The sequence below is a fragment of the Manis javanica genome, chromosome 6, assembly GCF_040802235.1.
Source record: "Manis javanica isolate MJ-LG chromosome 6, MJ_LKY, whole genome shotgun sequence".
NCBI classification, from domain to species: Eukaryota; Metazoa; Chordata; class Mammalia; order Pholidota; family Manidae; genus Manis; species Manis javanica.
The window spans coordinates 136,339,406-136,362,199 of record NC_133161.1 but is presented as its reverse complement, the minus strand read 5'-3'; the positions used below and the strand labels follow the sequence as shown (position 1 = coordinate 136,362,199).

Below are 22,794 nucleotides of genomic sequence, written 5' to 3'. Positions count from 1 at the left end.
CAAAAGCAGGGTTTACTTTTCTTCTCTCTGCACCCTCTTTCCACTTTCCTCCTCCCTTTCCCACATATCTTTCTTTCTTTTCTGGATAATGTGGGAAAATGTTAGTTCGAACAGTTCTTTTGGGCAATTCTCTCTTCAAAGAGATAATAGCTGAGAACATTAAAAACCTGAAGAAAGATACTAACAAATAGATCCAATGCTCAGTAAACTCCAAGCAGGATAGACACAAAGAAAATCACATATGCTTTCCCTCCCTTTTCCTCCCATCTCAGCCTCATCTTCTTCCATTGAACCATAACCTGTGGTGACTGAACTACCAGTTTCTTATGGACAATCTACCCTTCTTCCCCTTTCTTTCTTCTTCTCTCTCTCTCTCTCTCTCTCTCTCTCTCTCTCTCTCTCTCTCTCTCTCTCTCTCTCTCTCTCACTCTCACACACCCCTTTTCCTTAAGTTACCATATATACTTGCTATCTTGGTCAGGACATGGTGACTCATTAATTTTATTTTTACATACACAAATATTGAACATATTGAGAACTTTAAGAAGAGTTCCAAAGGGAAAATGTTTCCCACTGCCCTTGTTGTGTAATAATATAGAGAGCTTTAAATTTTAGTCTCAAACTATAGCTGCACCTTTCAGATTTGGCACCTAACAGTAACAGATGGTAATGTTAAAAATAAATAGAACATTCAAGTTGTTTATACTGTAGTCAAAGACAGTTTTAAAGTGTGAAACAAGCCTGAGGATGATAGAATTCACATCATCCTTTCCAAAATGTATTAAATATGCTCATTTCCCTAAGCCAATCCTGTAATGCTGCTCACAAAAGATAAAATATTATCTTCTGAAGGTGTGCTGTCATTATATGTCATTACTAATTTAGAATTAAGAATGTCATACAGATCTATTAATAGAAAACTATTTTCCAGAACTATCAATAACTGATTAACTTAAGTTTTAAAAGCTTCTGGAGGTTAGCACTATTAAAAATGTCACTTTCTCATTCAAAACATGCGAAAGTATTTGATTTCCACAGTTTAATATCAATGTTAAGCTAATTTTTAAAAATTCAGTTTATGGTGTCTCTCTTGAGATAAAATTATCAAAGATGAGACTTGAGAATGAATATGTTAAGCTTGTTTTTCAGCAGAAATGTATAAAAATAAGGCACAAGAAATCAAAATAAATTTTTTATGTTGAATTTTAATACCTTAAAATAGTGACCACAAAAAGCTATGATCATCTCAATAGATAAATAAAAAGTATTTGACAAATTCTAACAACCTCTTATGGTAAAATCATTCAACAAACTAAGAATTGAAGGGTACTTTCTCAACCTGATAAAGGGCATCTACAAAAAGCCCACAGTTAACCTCTTACTTAATGATGAACGACTAGATGTTTTCTCTTAAGATTAGGAATGAAAAAAGCATATACTTTCTTGAAACTTCTATTCAATATTGTGTTAGAAGTTCTTGCTAGGGCAGCTGGGCAAGGAAAAGAAATAAACCTCCAGTGGGAAAAGAAGAAGTAAAAATATGTCTATTCACAGATGACATGATCTTGTATATAGAATATCTCAAGGGATCCTCTAAAAAACAATTAGAACTAATAAACATTTCAACTAGGTGTCAGGATACAAAATTAATATACAAAACTTAATTGTATTTCTATGCACTTGCAATGAACAATAAGAAAATGAAATTAAGAAAGCAATTCAATTTACAATAGCATAAAAAGAAAAAAATAAATTTCACAAAAGAAATGCAAACTTATTCTCTGAAAACTACAAAACACTGAACAAAACTGAAGAAGACCTAATAAATGGAAAAACATCTCATGCTTATGGACTGGAAGATTTAACAAATACCGGTAAGATGGTAATACTTCCCAAATTGATATACAGATTTAATAATATCCATATCAAAATCCGTATAAAAGCTCTGTAGACACTGACAAACTGATTATAAAATTCATATGGAATTGCAAGGGGACCAGAACAAAGGTAACAGTAATCAAGACAGGCTGGTACTGGCTAAAAAAAGACACATATCAATAGACTAGAATTCAAAGTCTGAAAATAAACTCATCTGTCTAAGGTCAGCTGATTTTATACAATGGAGTCAAGATAATTCAATGGGCAAGAAATAATCTTTTCAACAAACAGTATTGGGACAATTAGATATACAGTGGAATTGGACCTCATATCATATACAAAAATTAATACCATATACAAGAATTCAAAAATTAATTAAAACATAAGACTACAAACTTCTTAGAAGAAAATAGAGGAGCAAATCTTAACCTTAGGTTAGGCAAAGACTTCTTAGGTAAGAAACCAAAAACATAAATGACAAAAGAAAGAATAAACTGAACTTCGTCAGAATTAAAATCTTTGATGCTTCAATGGACACCATCAAGAAAGGATAAAGGACTTGTATCTAGAGTATATGAAGAACACTTACAACTCAATGATAAAAAGACAAATAACCCAAATAAAAAAATGGGCAAAGGATCTGAATAGACATTTCTCCAAAGATACACAAATAGGTAATAAACACATAAAAAGATATTTATCATCATCAGCCATCAGGGAAATGTAAATCAAAACTACAAAGATACATACAATGGTCCTAAACCTAGAAGATACTTAAAGGAAAACAGTCCAAATTAAGTTCTGAGGCCTAGAAATTCTTCTTTTTCTTTTATTGGGAGGATGCAAGGGGTGGGGGAGGATGGAGAAGGGCAGAGGGAATGTAATACAACCAGGGGAAATAAATTTCATTACTTCCTTTTCCCTCCCATCTTTTAATCTTTGTTTTTATTTTCATTTAAAAAATTCATATCACATTAAAAAGTTTCAGAATGGATATTCTGTAGAATTTTCCCAGATTAAACTACTCATTTAAAAAAATATCTGTTTTCTTGATTTTTACCCTCTTTAACATTGCTTTACTTATTTGTGAAATACTCCACATATTTATACAGCATTGTAAATATACTATGTAAGTAATAAACATTGTTTAAAATAGCTTTAATGTTAATATAAATTGATAAAATATACAGTCCCTTCATGTGTTAGTATTCAGCAAATCATAACCATCTCTATCTCGGTTCTTTACACCTGTTATTTTCATTTATTATTTTATTCATTAAAAAGTTATATTCCTACTATATAATTATAAAAACAAATAATGACAAATCTTAATAAGGCAAATAGTTCTCTAAGACTCTAAAATTTTGAATGGACATAAATGTTTGTGAAATGATCAACAGAGATATAAGAAGATATTAAAAACAAAACCACATAAACTTGAGAATGCATATTATGTGAATAAATGCAAAAAAATAGTAGAACAAGCTATGTGTTTGACTAGAAGAGAAAAATCTGAAGCTCTAAGTAGTTGATAAAATGTACTCACCTGGTTTTGGCACTGAGTTGGTCACTGACTGGGGAACTTTTTGATTGATTAACTCAACACAGTGTCCAGGGAAGAGTCCTACCTGCGGAGGAAGAGCAGCAAAGAGGATTCTAAACCAGAGAACAGATCAGTGCGTGAACACTGCCAATTCAATTCCAGTAATGTCCTCCAGAGTTTGTCCCAAGTGATTCTATTATTCCAAGATTCTAAATCACAGATGATGCCAATTACACAAACAAATAACATAACAATCTGTTGCTATGAGTATGCAGAGTTATGTGTTTTATTTGTCCAAAAATCTAAGTCTGCTTTTTCAGTTTAGCTTTTAATTTCCCAAACCTTTTCTTACACCAATTAGTCAGTCTGATACCAACCTATGCATGCAGTAGGTATAATTTTTACCCTTCAATAATGTACTTCACTGAAATCTCTATCTAGCTGTGTTGACATCTCTATTAATTTTTATATTTGTTGTCTTCTCTATAATTTTTTAAAAACCAATGCTAAACCACATTCAATTTTTTAAAAAATTCTCTTCATTCTCTCATAGCTTTCATGAAAAATGACAAGGCTAAAGTAAACTGGTGAAACCATCGGGCATTTAAAATCCTGGTATTTACTGTTGTTAAAGAGCTAGTACTGCACAGAGAGGTAGGGAAGTAAGAGAGAAGAAAATAGCTATTCTCAGATGTATTGACAGACTCTGGCTTTTGCAAAAACATCACTTTGACCCAGTAGCAAATTGCTCATGGTATTAGGTACAGAATCTTAAGAAGTTGTATTAGGAAAAGACTGAGCTCCAGGTCATCCAGAGATACTGTATAGCCAACAGAATAAATACATAGATACAAAAGTATCTGGAAACAAAAGTAAAAAGAAAATCTTTACCAATACTTATAGATGTTTCCTTAAATAAGAATATAAATGGGGACTCTCTTGTCCCCTCCTGGTGTGAGCCGGGAGCTCTGTCCTTTCACTTTATCTCTAAATAAAGCCTGTACCTTGCTCTCCTACCTTGACTGTTTGTGAAGCTCATTCTTCGGCTCCGCAAACAAAAACCCCGGCATCATCTTTGGGGGCTCGTCCGGGATAACTTCGGAGGTGAGTATCGGCATCCAAGCCTGCCTTTTCTTTTGCTGTCCTCATAGAAAGAAGCCGTCTGTGGCACACAACATCGGGCGCTCGTCAGCCACTAAAATGGGACTAGCCTGGCTGCCGATCTCAAAGTCTCGAGCGACAGGTTCCCCTGCGTCTCCCTCAGTGGATCCCCTGTCTCCCTTGGGAGCCGGGAATGTCAGTTGAGTGGAGGCCAGGATTCCCTTTCAAAGGCATCTCCTCGGATGCGAGGGACTGAGGAAAGCCATGGGCAACTGCGAGAGTCTAGGCTGAGGCTACACTTCAGTGGCTTCTCAAAGGCCCGCGTGTCTGGAATCAGATCCCGACAGCCCAATTGGGTGTCTGTGAGGAGCGTCCCTCTTTCTCTGTCTCTGACTTCCAATCTGCTTCTTCAGGCTGCCCTGGCCTCAGTGAGGCAGGGGGCGTTCCTAACTCCCTTCTAAATTCATTAATTTCACGGAACCCGATGCTCACCACCGCAAGGTAGGAGATCCACGCTCCGCTCTTATTCCTAACTAAATGCTGTACTTTTTATCTCATAAAAATGTGTCTGGGCACCCGTTAGCCACTTAAAAGACGATTAGCGTCGGCTACCAGTCTTAAGTCTCGGGTGAAAGGTCTCCCGGTGTCTGCTGCTCCTTGATCCCCCGCCTCCAGACGAACGGGAATGTCGGGGAGTCGCTGTGCCATTTTCCTACTTTCCTATCCTAATCTGCGGACTCTGAGGGCAGACCGGACTAGTAGACAGTGGTCCTTAGATCTTGGCTCCAGCCGATTGATCCAATGGCGCTGAGTGAACCTCTGGCTAGGCTGCTGCCTATGCGAGAGTCGCAGATGACCCCCGACCTCTTGTCTCAGTGATCAGATTTCTTACAGTAGGTGACTAGTGGGATAATTTCCAGGCAGTGGCAGAAACTGGTGTTTGAGAGTATAGACACCTGCCCCCCCTCACCCCCGTAAATGTCCGTGGCAGCCCCTGAATTTTATTTCTAGCCTTAGCAAAAAGCTCCCTTGCTGCCCATTCAAAGCAGTCCTCTTAGGCCTGCGCCACTTTCTCCTGTGTAATGTAAATGAAGTCTGTGAAGTAATCAAGCTGAAACCTGAGACCAACATGTAAATGGCTCTATTCTGTTGATCTCCTTTCCTTAGAGGCAGTCATCCTGGGCTAGGCATTTCCTTTTCTGCAGCCCCGGGAAAGCAAAACAGGCTTGTGACTTAGATCAGGGCTCTGGCAGCAAGAAGTCACACAGTCCCTGCACTTATCAGACAGGCAGGGAGCACTCAAAGAAAGCTCGTGCAGAGAAAACTAGGGAAACTCCCAAAAGGCGTAAGTAGGAGCCCACTGGTAAGGTCCCACTAAATCCAGAGCTCCGAGGCGACTCTTGCTTGGTGGGAAAGCAAGAGGGGAATCAAGGCAAGGTGCAGGCCACGCTGGTAAGGAGTGGTTAAGTCCAGTAGGCCTGGCAGAGGGGGTGATTGACCACTATCAACTAAGCTCCAAGGCGAGGGGACGCCCTCACAGAGAGAGAGGCTGACCAGGTGCTGGACACCCGTCTTTCTCTCTCTCTCTCTCTCTTTCAGATGGGAGCATCCTCTTCAAGGTTAAAGCCAGACACGCCTCTGGCATGCATTCTGAGGAAGTGGGAGCAATTCGATCCCCAAACCCTGAGAAAGAAGTGCCTCATCTTCTTCTGCACACAAACCTGGCCTCAATACAAACTCTCTGATGGAGAGGTTTGGCCCTCTGAAGGAAGTACACTATATAATACAGTTATGCAGCTAGATTTATTTTGCCTCAAAGAAGGAAAATGGTCAGAAGTCCCATATGTACAAGCTTTCTTTGCCCTTAGAGAAAGTATTTGGCTAATTTGGCTTATTTATCTGATATATAATTACCTGCTTAATTACCTGGAAAGCACTGTCAAAGGGAATGATGCTAAACTTTGTTACTGAATGTTATATGTTACAGAAATGTCAGAATTTCCTTATGTCAACTGTCTTACAGTAAGCTCTCATCAGATCTTTAACCATTGTCATTTTTAAGTCTTTTGTCAATTATAGTCACTGTTTTATTACTCCTAAACTAGTAAAGAACTAGATTTCAGCAGAACAGGTATTGGTTACATAGGATTAAGTAAACTAAGGAAGATGATTTTGTGGCTTTGTTTCAAATGTTGCTGATAAAGTGTTTTAAGCTTTTTCTCTTAAGCTGACAACAGTTTCATAAATGACAATACCTTTATAAGCAGAATTGAAACATTTATCTTTCTCTCTACCTGACCCCTCAAGAATTTAAAAGCTTTCAGTATTTTTATATTTCATGGCAGTATTTGCATAAGATCAATAAGAACCTGCTTTCCTTGTAAGAGGACCAATTAAAAACACAGACTATACTACCAAGGCTTTGACTGGAATGTCATACCTGAGAGACATGTGTGTAAAGCTCAGATATGAACAGCTTTAAGGAACTAAGGTTGACTTTATAAAGCCAACAAAGGCCTTTGGAAGAACAGGCCTGGCACCTTACTTACAGAGTTCCCAGCAGCCTTACCAGGTGAGTAAGGAAGGTCACTTCCTGGCAGGTGCAGGAACCTCAGGATGTCTTGACCTCGAGAAGAGAAGAATTCACCCAAATCTACAAGTACTGCAGGCAAAACCTGAGGGCAAGTCTTACTTGGCTTTCTGGCCTGGAGAGGCCTTTAAAAGTTCAATCTGAAATTCCTTACAAAAAGTTCCAGCAAAGCACATTTAAAAGAGCCTATGTAATCAGTTGCTCTTCTTGCTGCACTTATGCAAATAATAAAGCCAAGTGTTAATTATTTTCTTAATCTGGTTACTTTTAACAAAAATGAGAGTGATTTTGGAGAAAAGCATTGTTTCAATAATGCAGCCTTGTCCATACTAAATCCTAGTACTAGTCATTGGGACATAAACTAGATCCAGAATTCTAGCTTCTTCAAAATATCTGGCTATGATTTCCCAGAGGTTTTAGTTTTCTCCTATCATTTCAATTAAAGTTTTACTATTTCTAGTTCTCATATTCAACCATGCATTCTTAATCTCATCAAGTTTGTCCTTCCGGAATGGAAAATTCAACTCCAGACATTGCTACTTAACTTAATAACATGATTTGTTCTATCTTGCCTAGAAGCCACAAAACTGCAAACAGTAATAGAAATAGAACCTGGAACGGAAGTGCCCATCTTCCGAGGCCCTCTCAAATGACCACTGATGGAGACCTAGCTGCACCCCTTACTGTGCCCCCTCTCAGCATGAAGCAGCCAGAGCGGTCATTGCCCCCTTTCCCCTAGGAGCAGCTAGGGTCTCTATCTGTAGAGGGGGGAATGAGACAGGGACCATAGATGTAGTCAGAATAGAGTGAGGGCCTCTGGAGGGGGCAGGGTGGGATATTTGCTGTGAGAGCAATGTAACTACATGTAAGGAAACCCGCCCCACCCCCACGCCTCGCTAAAACTCTATGTTAAACATTGAGCTCTAGAATCATTCTCCAGTGAAATCTGTTCCCCAGATAAAGAAGAGTAGAACATGTTTTATTATGCTAATCATTTGTAGCCATGTGTAGGATTCACTTTAGCATGCTAAAAGGCCCAGGCCTATGTGCTGTCTTTCCTCCTTCAGACCTGACAAGGTGATTTTGCAAACTGAGCAACTAACTTAGCTGCAGACCCAGCTGTAGACGGCATAGTTAAAGGCAGGAAGAATTCCATCTTAAAGATAAGATTGCATTTTAACACCCAGGAAGTTCAAGAGGCAAGATTCTTTAGCAAGTAGACAATACCTCGGCCCACCTTGGGGGCTGGGCAGGCAGCCTTTCGATATGTTCCCAGACCAAGGCGCCAGTGTCCCAGAGAGAAATCAAGGCAGGAAATTCCTTACAGTTAATTTTTAATATTCAGGGACCACTTAACAAGTCCCCACCCCTAAGTTTTTTCATGTTCTCGAAAAATCCTCAACTGCCTATAAAACCCCCTAGACAATGCACCACTACGGACTCTCTTGTCCCCTCCTGGCGTGAGCCGGGAGCTCTGTCCTTTCACTTTATCTCTAAATAAAAGACTGTACCTTGCTCTCCTAAAAAAAAAAAAAAAAAAAAGAATATAATTGGACTGCTCTGCAGCAGATGTTAAAGCTGAACATGAAAACTACATTACTTTGTATATCCCTTGTTGACAGACTCTGGGGAAAAATGCAATAGTCTTCCAAGAGTTATGATTCATCATGAAGTTCTGAGCTGTATAATTTCCATCTGTGCAGAATTATTTCACATACTCATTTGCTGCATTCTTACTTCAATTTCTGGATCAATATTCTATGTTAATTCTTAAAATTATGAATAAGTAACTAGTTATCATGAGCTGAAAAGGGGTTATTAACAGATTAGCAATTTTGTTTAAAAGATTTGAATTTGGGGTTCTTAAAGTCTATGCATTGCCTTCTAAAATGACACTTTAAGTACTTGTTTTATTGGTGAAACTCCATACTATATTTTACCAAAAGTCTTTTTTAACTAAATAACTAGAAATTTCTTCCAAGATTGGTTAGAACCAGGTAAGAATCAACTTAAAAAATCCTTATGCCTCTCTTACACAAATCATTTATTATGAGAGCATGTATGACGTAATGGTTAAGAGTATAGCCTCAAGAGTGAGTGCTGGGTTCGATTCTAGGTCTGCCACTTGCTAGATGGGGTATGTAACCAGCCTCTGTTTCAGTTTCTTCATCTAAACATAAAATAGTACCTAGGCTCATAAAGGTTGTTATAAGAATTAAATGGATGAGTATAAACAAAATGTACAGAGTAAGCCTCATTAGATGTTATTTATTATTATCCCAGTATGTGGGCTACCAGAAGACCTACAGGGCTCCAGCTGCTGCATGTGGATAACACATAATACCACCTTTTGCATGTGTGTACTTAAGTCTCTTCCTTATCACATATCATTCTTTCCATAAATTCTAATTCATCTCAATTTATCAACATTTTCTGCAGTTTGCTATAGAGAAGGCTAGATTCTAAGCACAGCCCACCCATTTGTTTACTAGGTTCTGTGATCAGGAGTAAATTATTTAACATCTCCCTCAGTTTCTTAATTTGTAAAAATGGGGATAACATTAGCTACCTCAATAGTTTGTGTGAAAGCACCTAGTCTATTTTCTAAACTTGAATATCTCTTAGTAAATAAAAATAGCTTTCCATCACTTCTTCATAAAGACTGAACAATGCTTAATAAACTTCTTTGGGGGACTCTATCATATATATTAGTTACATTTCCACTGTTTAAATTTTCTTGATGCATTAGGTTTAGGTATATGAGGGAAAATTCTATTGTGTACTAGGTAGAGATCTAATATAGGAGGTTCATCTAATGCCTACCTTCAATCCCTGATCACTTGTCTCCCTTTACTATAAAGCACAATATTACTAAATATTAACTAAACTATTCAGTTTCCCAGATTGCTTGCATCCAGGTGTGGCCACAACACGTAAATACAGCTTTACTGCTTCTATTCTGTCCCCTTCTTTCTGCTGTGAAGGCAGGTATCAAGATCGGGTCTGCAGTAGCCATCATTTGCCCTTAAAAGAAAGGCCAAGAGAGTCTTGCAGACTTCACCTAGCATCACTAAGCTGCTGACTCAGCAGCAGCAGTCACTTTTTCTGCTCACTCTTCTGTTTCTTGAAGCCAAAAGCACTGCTAATTGTTAAGGAGTCTTTAAAAGTTGATTCTATAAATTTGTGAAAGGCAAATAGATTTTATTACAAAATTTCCACCATAAAAAAATTGTGCTTTGTTGAAAAACAGAATTGTGTTCTGTTACAAGAAATATAACTCTAAAAATATAGTTAATGAACATTCAGACTTTTCTGATGCATAGTTAAGCTAATGTTTCATCAAATATAAGCAATTTTGATCAACTCAAAATGCCAAAAATCCAAAATGGAACTCTGACATATGATTTATGAACTATGTCATTCTGTTTCATATATTATTCTTTCTCCAACAGTGACAGTTCTGGGAATTGGGTATGTTGGCAGAGTCAGAATGAGAAGCAACTCTAGGGAGAAGATGGGAGACAGAGAAAAGACGAGTATCTAGGGATCATATTGGTAGAGCAATAGGTCATAAAATACATAGTGATAAGAGGAACAAAATGTAATGGTAAGACGAGTACAGGTTAGGGATGAGCTTATGGGAAGGTGAGTGGACCATCAATTTGGTAGTTCTCCCCCCAAGTCTTTGAGATAAAGGGAGAAGAAGCCAGAGATGCTATTACAACAGTCACCCCTTATCTGCAGTTTGCCTTCTGTGGTTTCAGTTACCCACAGTCTACAGCAATCTGGAACCAGACAATACCGTGGTCAGAAATTGCCTAATGCTACGTCACTCACCTCATGTCATCTCATCACACAGGCATTTTATCTTCTCACATCATCACAAGAGGAAGGGTGAGTACAGTACAATAAGATATTTTGAGAGAGAGACCACATTCACATAACTTCCATTACAGTGTGTTATAATTGTTCTACTTTATTATTAGTTGTTAATTTAATTTATATACTAAACTTTGTCATATGCATGTATATATAGGAAAAAACAGTATCTATAGGGTTTGGTACTATCTGCAATTTCAGGCATCCACTGGGGGTCTTGAACGTATCCCCTACAGATAAGGGGAGGAGTACTGTGTATCTCACAGCATCTGGGCTGGTAAATATTTAACTAGCTCTTCAGGAGGAAAGGTCTTGATTTGTAGAGTTTGCCAGTGTCCATGGTATAGATCTTTCTACCAGAGCTAGTTCCAAGCCACCAATGTGACATGACTGAACGTAGAATGCCCTGTAGTGTAGAAGTTATACCACACAAAACACTAAATGGAAATAACTTCAAGAACATAGATAACAGTAAAATAACTACTAAAAATGTTTTAAGTATTATCTTTGTTTTTTATACAATTCACTTAATTGTAAGTTCATATGCTTTAATTTTTAATAATATCTGTGGTTCACAACTGTACTACAAAGTTCCTAAAAACTTTATCAGTGGTGGTGCCAGCTCACCACTAACCTATTTCTACACACATGGTCCTATGCCCATCCCACCTCTACCAGCTGCTGGTTTGCAGCAGCTTCACAAGCAAAGGGCTCACTCACTCTCTGACTCTGAAAGAATTAAGGAGAGATCTAAAGGGAAAAGACTGTCATCTGTTTCTTCTGATCTTCTCCTACCTTGAGGACATGCTCAAACTACAAAGGAAATCAGTTTGGCTACAATAGAGGAGGGAAATAATAGCGAAGAAACTACTGCGATAAAATAAACCTGGAGCTTTGGTAACAGTGGGAATGAAAAGAAAATCACTGCCTCACAGTGGAGCCTAATCCTAATCATGGTCCCTCTGAGACAACCAACCAAAGTCTAAAATAAAATTTCAACTTAACAACACTGTGGCTTCTCACTGACTTTTAAAAATATTCTTAATCTAATGTTTATATTTTTATTTATGGCTAATGAAACTTTAGGGCTCCTAGTATAACAATTTTTTTAATTAAGCTTATAAAAGTACTGCTCTTACTACCAGGAATATACCACAGATTTTTCATCAGTTGGAACTATTTGGCCTCAGAGAATTTCCAATTTTTCATTTTCTGACTACAACTCCCTATCCTCCCAGGTCTCCAGTTAGTGTTATTCACATTCAATGACAAGCGCAGATCAAATTCAGAGGCACTGCATCCCATTCCTTCCTGTATTTCCCACCTAGGGTACCTATCATCCCCCTTCCAAAACCTTTCTCTGCTACCCAGTATGGACCCTGTGACTGATTATTAGAACTTTTAAAAATATCACTACCCTTGATTTCCTCGCAGTATTAATCTTCTGCCAAACAAATCCAGCAAATTGCACAAACTAAATCTATTTACTTCTTTACTTGCATGCCTCTGGATTACAGGAGAAAAATCATTATCACAGAGGAGATTTGAACCAATACAAATTCCTAGTCCCCCAATGATTTCCCACCCCCCAACCTTCTCTGAGATCCTCTCCTCTTCACAGTCTCTGTCCAATTCGACTTCCATGTCCCTGCCAGCACCACCCCACTACAGTTGTCCAGACCACAAGTTGATGAGTCATTAGTCTATCTCCTAAGATTGTGGAACTAGGTTTGAATCCTTAATTATCTACATTGAGTTGCTAGAACTAGGAAATATTATTAAAAAAAAATAGGATGATGAGGCAAAGCAGCAGATGTAACAGCACTGAAAGAAACAAAAACTGGAGGCAAATTCCCTCAGTTCCTCACTTCCCAGTTCCTGGTTCTATCTACTTGGGGCCTAGTAATTCTTGCATTGGGTTCTCTGAGATATTCCTATTTGTTTCCCTCTTTCACCACTCCCCTTTACCTCCCCCAAAATACCACATTGCTTCTGGTTTTCTTGCCTTATTTATACTGACTCCTAAACCTTAAATACCAGCCCTCTAATTTTCACTTCTAAAAACAAAACCCTTACAGGCAGCATACACAGGTTTGAGACTCAGAAAAAACATCTGGGATCAGGATATAAATTCGGGAGCTGGACACATATATGGTATTTAAAGCTGAGACAGTGAGTAAGATAGTCTAGGACAAAGAGCATAGAATGAGAAGGTGGATCAACCCCAAATTTCTGGGGTCTAGTAGAGGAGGATGCACTGGAAAGGAAACCAAGAAGATGGGAGCAGCTCTCAGAGTGCTGTGTCACATCTAAGAGAAGAGTTAGGAAAATAGAAATCAAATGTTGATGAGAGGAGTAGTGAAATATCTATTTTTGCATGAAGCCAAACAGAGACCACTAGTGATGCACGGCAGGAAACCAGGGTGAAGGGCTTAAGAACATATTTGTGATAGGTTAATACACTAATGGCTGTCTTAGATTATATACACTGGATAAGGAAGCCAGCAAAGGCAGGAAATGGATTGACAATATCAAGCATAATACTGAGTATTGAGCCAAACTGCTCATTGTATAGGAAGTAACTAACACACAATATTGAGTGCCTATTCCCAGCTAGCTCAATGACATATCCAATAAAACAAAATTACAGTTGCTTTCAAATTTTAATTACTTTGTCTTAACTTCCTCCTCCCTGGAAGAAGTAAAAAGAGCACAGAGAAGGCACTATGTAGGTGGAAGAGGAGGTAAATGAAAAGAGCAACTTGTGTAATGGGGAGGGGGAACGATAGAAATTTGTCTAGAACACTGAGTTTATAAAATAGAGTAATGGAAAGTTAAATCTGAAAAAGTAGAATGGGGTCAGAGATCATGGACAGTTTTATTATATCATGAGAAGGTGTCTGAAGTTTCTTCTGTATGAAATGAAAGTAACAAATTATGAACAGAAAAGGGACAGAAACAGGTGTAGCAGCATATACCCTTTCAGGGTAAAAGGAAGGGAGGAAGACAAGAAGCAGATCACTTTAGGAATCTGCAAATATAGACTGGGAAGTGTATTAGGAAGGAGGTAATAAAAACCTGAAGTATGAAAATGGCATGAAAACTGAAGAACAGTATATGAATGTAAGTGGCACAGAAGACAGAACAAACAGAAACAATCAACTGGATTAGATACATGTAAAATTAAATAAGTCAAAGATGCTTTTGCAGTTCTTCCTCCATGTTTACTGAGTTATTACAATGGACAAATGATAAATTGTACATATTTAAAATGTACATTTTTCTAAGTTCTGACAGCCCTAAATATATTATATATATATATATATATAAACACAATCAAGATTATTAATATATTCATCAGCCCCAAAAGTTTCCTTGCATCTTCTTGTAATCTCTACCTCCCCAGACCCATCCCTTCCCTGTTCATAGGCGACCACTGATCGACTTTCCATTGCTATACATTTCCTATAATTTTACATGAATGGAATCATACAGAATATGCTATTTTGTTGTCTGTTTTCTTTCATTCAGCATAATTATTTGAAGATCATTCACATTATTTTATCAATAATTCATTCCTTTTAATTCCTGAGTAATATTCCACTGTATACATACCAGCATTTGTTTATCCATTAATCTCTTTCATCAATTAAGTTATCTGGGCTGTTTCCAGTTTGGAACTATTATATATAAGGCTTCTATGAACATTCATGTACGAATTTTGTACAGACATAGGCTCTCTCCTCTTAAATACGTAGGAGTGCAATAGCTAGATCACATAGTAGGGTTTAACCTAAGAAACTGATGAGCCATTTTCCAAATTGGCTGTAGCATCTTACATCCTCACCAGCAGTGCAGAGAGTTCCAGTGCCTCCACATCCTCACCATGCTAAATAAGTAATAGCAATAATACCTACCCCATGGACATTTTAACTTACATTTCTCTAGTGAATTTTGATATTGAGCATCTCTTTAATGTGTTCATTGCTATGAATATTTTTGGTGAAGTATCTGTTCCAATGTTTGCCTGTTTTTAAATTGAGTTCTGTTTTCTTACAGAGTCCTAAGAGTTCTTTGTATGTTTTGGATACAAGTCCTTTATCATATATAATCAATGCAAATATTTTTTCTCAGTCTGTGCTTTTTATTCTCTTATGAGTAATGTTTTTCAAAGAGTTTTAAATTTTAATGAGATTCAATTTATTATTTTATAAATTGTTCTTTTGATGTTGCATCTAGAAACCTTTCCCTAACCCAAAGTCACGAAAGTTTCTCCTTGTTCTAGAAGCTATATAGCTTAAGTTTTATATTTGGGTGTATGATCCATTTTGAGTTAACTTTCGCAGATGGTGCTAGAAATAAACCAAAGGGTTTTTTTGATGGAGGCATATGGACATCCAATTGTTCTAGCACCATGTGTAAAATAGACCATGCTTTCTTCACTGAACTGACTTTGAACTCTAATTGAAAATCATTTGTCATTGTATGTATGGTTTTCTTTATTCCTGGACTGATCTGCTTGTTGATCTACTTTTTAATCTTTCCACTAATATCACATCACACTTGATATTGTAACTTTCATAGTAAGTCTTCAAATCAATTAGTGTTAGTTTTCCAACTCTGTTCTTTTTCAAATTTGTTTTGGCTGTCCCATTCTCAGTCCTTTGTATTTTCATATAAATTGTTTAATCTGCTTATGAATTTCTATAAAAAGTTTGCTGAGATTTTGATTGGGATCAACTTGGGGAAAAACGACATCTTAAGAATACAAAAACTTCCAATCCACACACAGGGTATCGCTCTCATGTTTTGGATATTCTTTGATTTCTCTCAGAAATGTTTTGTCATTTTCAGTACATGGATCTTTCAGATATATTTCATGTTTTTGATGCTATTATAAATAGTTTTATTATATTTTCTGACCAATAGAGTGACAAGATTCTCACACAGAAGTCCCAAGTACTTATATTTTAAATATATATTGTTTATTTTAAATACATTAGTTTCCTTTATTTCTCCTTTATATTATACATTAAAAATTACATTGATTTTTTAAGAAATTGTTTATAGTTACATTATTGTAAATTTCATTTCAAAAATCATAAGCATAGAAAATATTTATCATAACAAAGGAGTGTAGGGCTTGATGATATTAAAAACTGTTTTAAGCCATTTTGTCATTAATTTCCACAAAACTGAGTATTTAAGCATCATTTGGAAAGACATTCTGATGCTATAAATGAACGAAATGTTATTAAGGAACAAAATTGTTGGCAGTGGCTAATGGTAATAATAATAAAAAATATAAATAAAAGCAACAAGAAATACAGAAAACGATTTAAGAACATTTATACATTTTTGTGATCCAAGGGAAAACATACAGAATTGGAACTCACCCAGCTTGTGTTCTGGTCATGGCTATATCATTATGTACAGTCTTTGTGAATCTGAGCAATTTATCTAATTCCTTTGTCTCTACATATCTATAAACTTAAAATAATAGTTTAGGACCAGATGATCCATGATCATCTTTTCTACTATGAAAATATATAATTAATACAAGTAGACAAGTACAAGTCACTACTGGCACATTAAATTCCTATGATTTATTCTTTGCCCAGATGCCTAGGTTCTGATCTAAGCTAAACAGCAGAATCCCAGTGGGCTGGTTGTTTAACACCTCTATGCTTTAGTTTCCTCGTCAGTATAACAGTACCTTCATCGGGCTGTGAGAGTGAAGGTTACTGGAAAGCACTTAGAAGAGCACACGTAAGAAATACTAAAAAGTATTGCAACTACTTTTATTTGTAGTATCATTTCTTTCTCCCCTTGCACATTACAGATGAAATTTATGGTATATGATTTCCCAGTGTTTAACTGGAGAGGAAATACTTTGCTCTGTTTAATGTTGAGTAATGAAAAGGTGAAGCTTTGGATTCCATACATAAGTATGACAATCTTTACATAAATGAGCAGGTAAATTGCCTTCCTCCATTAAACTACTACAAGGTACAAGGTTTCTTAATGTATTACCTTGTGGATAAAGAATATTTTTCTGAAAAGAAGTTATTTGGAACCACATTAAGCTCCTGAGGGAAAAAAATTTTTATTGTCCAAGAATTGCTTTTCTGGTATTTGTGCACAAAAATACTCACACAACATTCTGGGGCAACTGAAAAATAAAATACCTGATATTTGATCTTCTGGAGAACCAAAAGAACACGATCTGTATAAAATTCTGCCAATCTGTGAATGGTTTTATCCCTTAGATTAACTATATCCCAAATGTGCCTTAAGGAAAATTTTCTGGGAGGGAAATACAACATTGGCAAAATTATGTTGAATTTCTTCTGTCTGTGCACAGGACAAACAATGGGAGGCTGAATCAGTGATTCTCACATTTTGTGCTCAACAATCATCTGAGGAAATGGATAAACTCCAGGTTCCGGTCCCCACTCCCTGGGATTCTGATTGGTACTCTGCAGCTTTGACATGCTTCTCAGGTCATTTTGATGCTAGTGGCTCTCAGATAAAATTCTGAGAAACTGCATAAAACAAACAAATAACCCTCAAAGATACTAAAATTTTATATTTGCTTTATGCCTTTTACCCAAGGAAAAGAAAACATTTCAGACACCTCATCTCACATTTCCAACAACAGCCTACATACAGGAACAAAAGCTGATGACATTTAAGTTAAAAAAGAAAATAAAAGTTGTTTTTTTTCCTGAAGTATATTATATGAGGAAATACCTCAGAAAACAAAAGTAAACGATTCAATATACTGTTCAGGAGACAAAAATCAGATTTCATAATTTCAAATTACTATAGTTAATATAATTTCACACTTCCTACTCCCAGAAGTTTAAGAAAAGAAACAATGTCATGGTATAATTTAAACACACGGATGAACTAATCCTTTTGTTCCCACAGCTCAATTATGGTCTAGGTTAAAACGATATAGACTAGAATTTGGCAAAATGTTCATCTTTATCAACTAGCAGATGAAGAGCAGCATTTACCTTCATCACAGAGTGAGCACCATTTGGAGAAGGCTGGTCTGAGGAACACCTAGGCTAGAACCACATGGATAAATACACAGCCTTACATCCTATTCCACAACCACTGAAACAGAATTTGGGGGCTTAGGTCCTGAGATTTTATAATTTAACATATTTTCCCAATGATTCTTAAATACATAAAAGTTTGAGAATCAGTGGTGAAGGAAGAGTAGAGACAATTATGGGTAACAGAAGAAAAATAGCAGTACAGCACTATTAAGTATATGAGTAAGGTGACAGCAAACACACATGACTGTGACAGAAGAAAAAGTGGAGTCCACATAACATGTCATAAGTACATCAAGTTGAGCAGACCGGCAAGTGGAGACACATGGGGCCTGCACACTGACATCCCACTTACAGAAAGCTTTCCAGCAGTGCTCAGAGCTTGACACCCCAGGGTTAGCCTCCATCCTGAGAACCAGTGGCCCTCATCCTTGCTCCCCTTCCCTCCCTCTCGTAACGGTGGTCAGCTCTAAATAATCTTGATCCCAGGAGGACCACTGTCCAAGCTATCACAAGGCCAAGGCAAAGCCCAGATCCTCAACATGTCCTATACTATAAGCACAGGCTTCCTGCCTCTGTGCTTCCTCCTTCATGGTCCACTGACAAAAAAAGCACAGTTTACAGAGTCCATCTGTATGGCTAGCACAAGTCAAGCTGGCTAACTGAGGTGCACGCCATTCCATGCCTGGCTGGTCAGTCTGGGTCATTTGTACATCTTCTCCACAGCCAAAATGAGCAAGACTGCATTGCAAAGTTACCTCCTCGTGGAATCCCTCCTAAACCTCCCAGGGTGTCCTGCTAGGCTCTGAACCTTCCACTCACCTAAGAGGCCCTGAGGGGAGCAACCTGTCCTCTGTTCTGCTTCAGGGCACAATGCCTAATGCCCAGAGGGCCTTCTGCCATGATGGAAAATGATGGCCCAATACCAGCCTGTATGAGGTGGGCCCCTTCTCAGATGCTGGCTGGCTTTGGAGCTGCCTGAGGACAGCAGTGGGGCAGGACACCTATGGAGCAGTCATTTCCAGGGCTCCTTCCTCCTGAGGCCCTCTAGCTCTCAGCAGTCATGGCTAACACTCCTAAGCTCTGCCTGCGCTTGGCCTAGGGGCCAGCCTGGCTCAGGTAAAGCCCTGCTTCTTATATAACAAGTCTGTGAGAAAGTCCCTGAAGAGCCTTCAAGTTAGCCAGAGAGATGGCTCCACCCACCTAGCCATCTACAACTGAATGTCCCATTATATCCCCCCCAAATTAATATGTTGAAACCCTAACTTTCAGTATCTCAGAATATGACTGTATTTAGAGATACAACCTTTAAAGAGGCAACATGAGGTCACATGAGGTAGATGGGTGTGTCTGCTCTAATCTGACCAGTATCCTCATTAGAAAAGATGATTAGGACACAAGGACAGAGGTACCAGGGATGTGGGCACACACAGGAAAAAGGTGTAAAGACACAGCAAGAAGGCAGCCTTCTGCAAGCTGAGCAGAGGTCTAAGAAGAAACCGACCCCGGCAACACTTTGATCTTGGACTTCCAGCCTCTGGAATGCTAACAGACAAAATTTCTATTGTAAAAGCCACCCAGTCTGTAGTATTTTGTAATCATGGCTCTAGCAAACTAATACAACCCCTAAGAGACAAATGAAGCACCAGATGAACCCTAGAAACAGCAATACTTAACAAAAGAAAAAAAAATCACAAAAAATATGATTATTACTCAACATTCTGAATTTGTATTACCCATCTATACTAGAATATATGTGAAGTATTAGGAATTCAGATAAAATTTATGTTACAGAAATAAAAAAATGTAAATATTATCCATCCAAAACAGCCACATAAAAACGTTCTTATGAAGAACAAGTTCCACTAATAGTTTTAGAATGTTAACTGGATTTAAAAATTCAAATTATAGAATATCTTTGATTTCATATACCTACTACAAAGAGTAAGGCCTACTAGGAACCTAAACTCATGATTTTCTAGTAGTGCTGCATGTACACAACTCTACGATGTCCCTCAGGGATGCTTCAGAAGGCCTCCTGGAGGCCAACCAGGCAGAGAGCCCAGGAGCTTGACTCAAAACTAACCTGGGCAGCTCCACTGTTACCTTTTCTCGAACTGGGGTTCTGTGTGAGATTCTGTTTGATTAACAATTCCACTGAGTAAAAAAAAAAAGGTATGAAAACCAATGGACTAAGCCATTACTCCTACTATTTCAAACTTAAAAATCAGGATATTAAAGGGATCTAATATATAATTATCATGTACATGGAATAAATTATGATTATCTTCCTCTCTCAACAGAGTATTTGAGGAAGGAAGCACACAGGCTCACAACTTAAAAGATACCTAACAAGGGTGGAGAACATCACAAATAGCCTGAAGAGGAGTTTTTTCCCAGTTGCAATATATTAATCATCACATAAACCTGCACATTTTGCAGTGCACAGTTGGTTCATCTTTACATCATTCCTTGCTGGCTGGGAAGGAAAAATATTCCTTTCTATAGGGTAGACAACTGAGGTGGATAAAGTTAATAGAGTAAATACAGAAATCATGCTTAGTGCTCTTCAGGCAATGTGACTGAGCAGACTAGAATTTGAGTACCTACTCCATCACTTACTGATCTGGCATTGGGGCCTCTTTATTAAACCTCTCAAAACTGTTTCCTCTTCATAAAGTGGGCCATAACAACTACCTTGAAGTTTTGTAAAGATTAAAGAAAACATTGTTTATAATGCGCCCAGCAGTATTTTACACATAGCAGATGCTCAATACAAGCCTCCCCATTTACACCTTCCTCTGCAGTAAACCATGAGGTGCTCTTACAAATGGACTAGTGTTAGAAATAGCAAGGAAGAGTGAATTGGGCAGATTCTTTCTTTCAAGTACTATTTAAATAAAGTTTTGACAGTGATATTTAAAGACCTGCTCCTGGTTTTATGCCTCCTACCCTTTGCAAATGCATACTCCAACATGATCTAAACAGATATGAATGCCTTTCCACAACCAATCAAGATGAAAAATAGTATTCCTATATGCAAAATCTTTCAATATCAATCACAAACCAATCCTTGAAGTTTATAAACCTGTTTGTATTTTAAATAATTTTTTTGGCAATAAGCTAATTTTTAACTAGTTTATATTTGTTTTTTAAAAACTTGTTTAAAAAATAAACTAATTTGTGTGACTCTAAGTAAAAGAATTAAGATAAATCTACATCTGCAGAAAGTCAATACTCAATAAATAAATTACATGGGCAGAGGAAAACCTGCTACCACTTTTAAAATCACAGAATTAAAATGTTGAGAAGGACTAGAGGGATTGTAACTGGAACTCTCTAACTAAGAAGAAACTGAAGTCCAAAGAAAGTGACTTGTCTAAGATTATAAGAAAGGTAGCAATATCAAGGCCAAAATATAACTGCTATTTTAAAATCAAACTTGTTTTTTGATCATCTTTTAGAACCTAAAATTTGTAGCTCATTACCAGGAACATGCAGAATTGACCACTTCATAGGAAAAAAAGATAGCCCGAGTTTTCTATTTAGCTCCATATTTAATCAAAAGCACCAATTACTCATAGCAATTAAGAAATCAGAGTACAGATGAAGGAGGACCCCAATTGTACAAATTAGAAAATTTGTAGTGTAATATGGATATGATTTTTCCTGATCTTAATCATCAAATTAAATTATAATAGGTGCTTTCAGACAAAAGGATAGATAAAATTGAATTTGTAAAAGAAAGAACAATTATTTAGATTTAAAAATCGACAACTACTGAGTGAAAAGTATACATCAGGCCTGGTCTAAGTACTTTACATATTTTATCTCACACACTTAAACTTTATGATAATCGTATGAGATAAAGAATAGGCCTAAATCCCCATTTTACAAATGGGGATAGTGAGGCACAGAGAAGTAAAATAACTTGCTCAAGATAACATAGGGTTAAACCTCAGGCAATCCTGCCCTAGAGCATGCTGTACTATTTTAAATTGTGTGATTATTTTAAAATAAAATACATTTTATAAAAACCTAATAGTTCTTGTTTAATATGTAGTATAAAAGTTTCAAAATATTTATATAATGGTTATTAACATTTTTAGCTATATGGCATGATCATTTTATTTATGCAGCATTTTAGGAACACTTATAAACAGATCACAAAAACCACAGGTTATAAACATACAATTCTAAGGCATTTCCAGATACTCTTCTACTGATAGTTTTGAAAGTTAAAAGAAAATCTATCTATCCTATGGAAATTAGGGCCATTCAATCTAAAAGATGCTATTATCAGGTCTCAAATTATTTAGCCATGTATCTAAAGAGAAATGAAACTTCTTTAGATTCTGTTGCTGCTCTGCTATTCATACATTGTTTACATTAACAATTACAAGGTATTTTGAAAGAAAAATATTGATCAAACTAACTCAATTCTAGAGTAAAATATATGTGAATCATGATTTAAAACCAATATTAAAAGCAAGGCAGAGTTACAGGCCTGATAATCTAAAAGTAGTCATCAGGCCTGTTCTGATCATACTTTAGCCATATCACCATTTCGAGAAGGAAAAGGAGATAAAAACAACCACAATAGTAACTACAGAAGGAAATCCAAGTTGAATGTGATCTACATTTTTCTATCACTGCAGACCAAATTTCTGATGACAAGTCTATTGTCAGTACATGTTATAAACAGAAATATTACTGAAGAATAAAGAAAAACTGTT

At 37.0% G+C, this 22,794-nt stretch overlaps 1 protein-coding gene across 5 annotated transcripts in view; it reads right to left on the bottom strand.

The window, feature by feature from the left end:
• The window catches only part of ARHGAP32 (Rho GTPase activating protein 32), a 279,471-nt gene that overhangs the window by 55,074 nt on the left and 201,603 nt on the right, over nucleotides 1-22,794 (bottom strand). For all 5 annotated transcript variants that reach the window (XM_073239491.1, XM_073239489.1, XM_037000879.2 and 2 more), the window contains one exon: nucleotides 3,425-3,506. In XM_073239491.1, coding sequence (XP_073095592.1) covers nucleotides 3,425-3,506 — 82 coding nt within the window. The remainder of the gene's footprint in view (nucleotides 1-3,424; nucleotides 3,507-22,794) is intronic.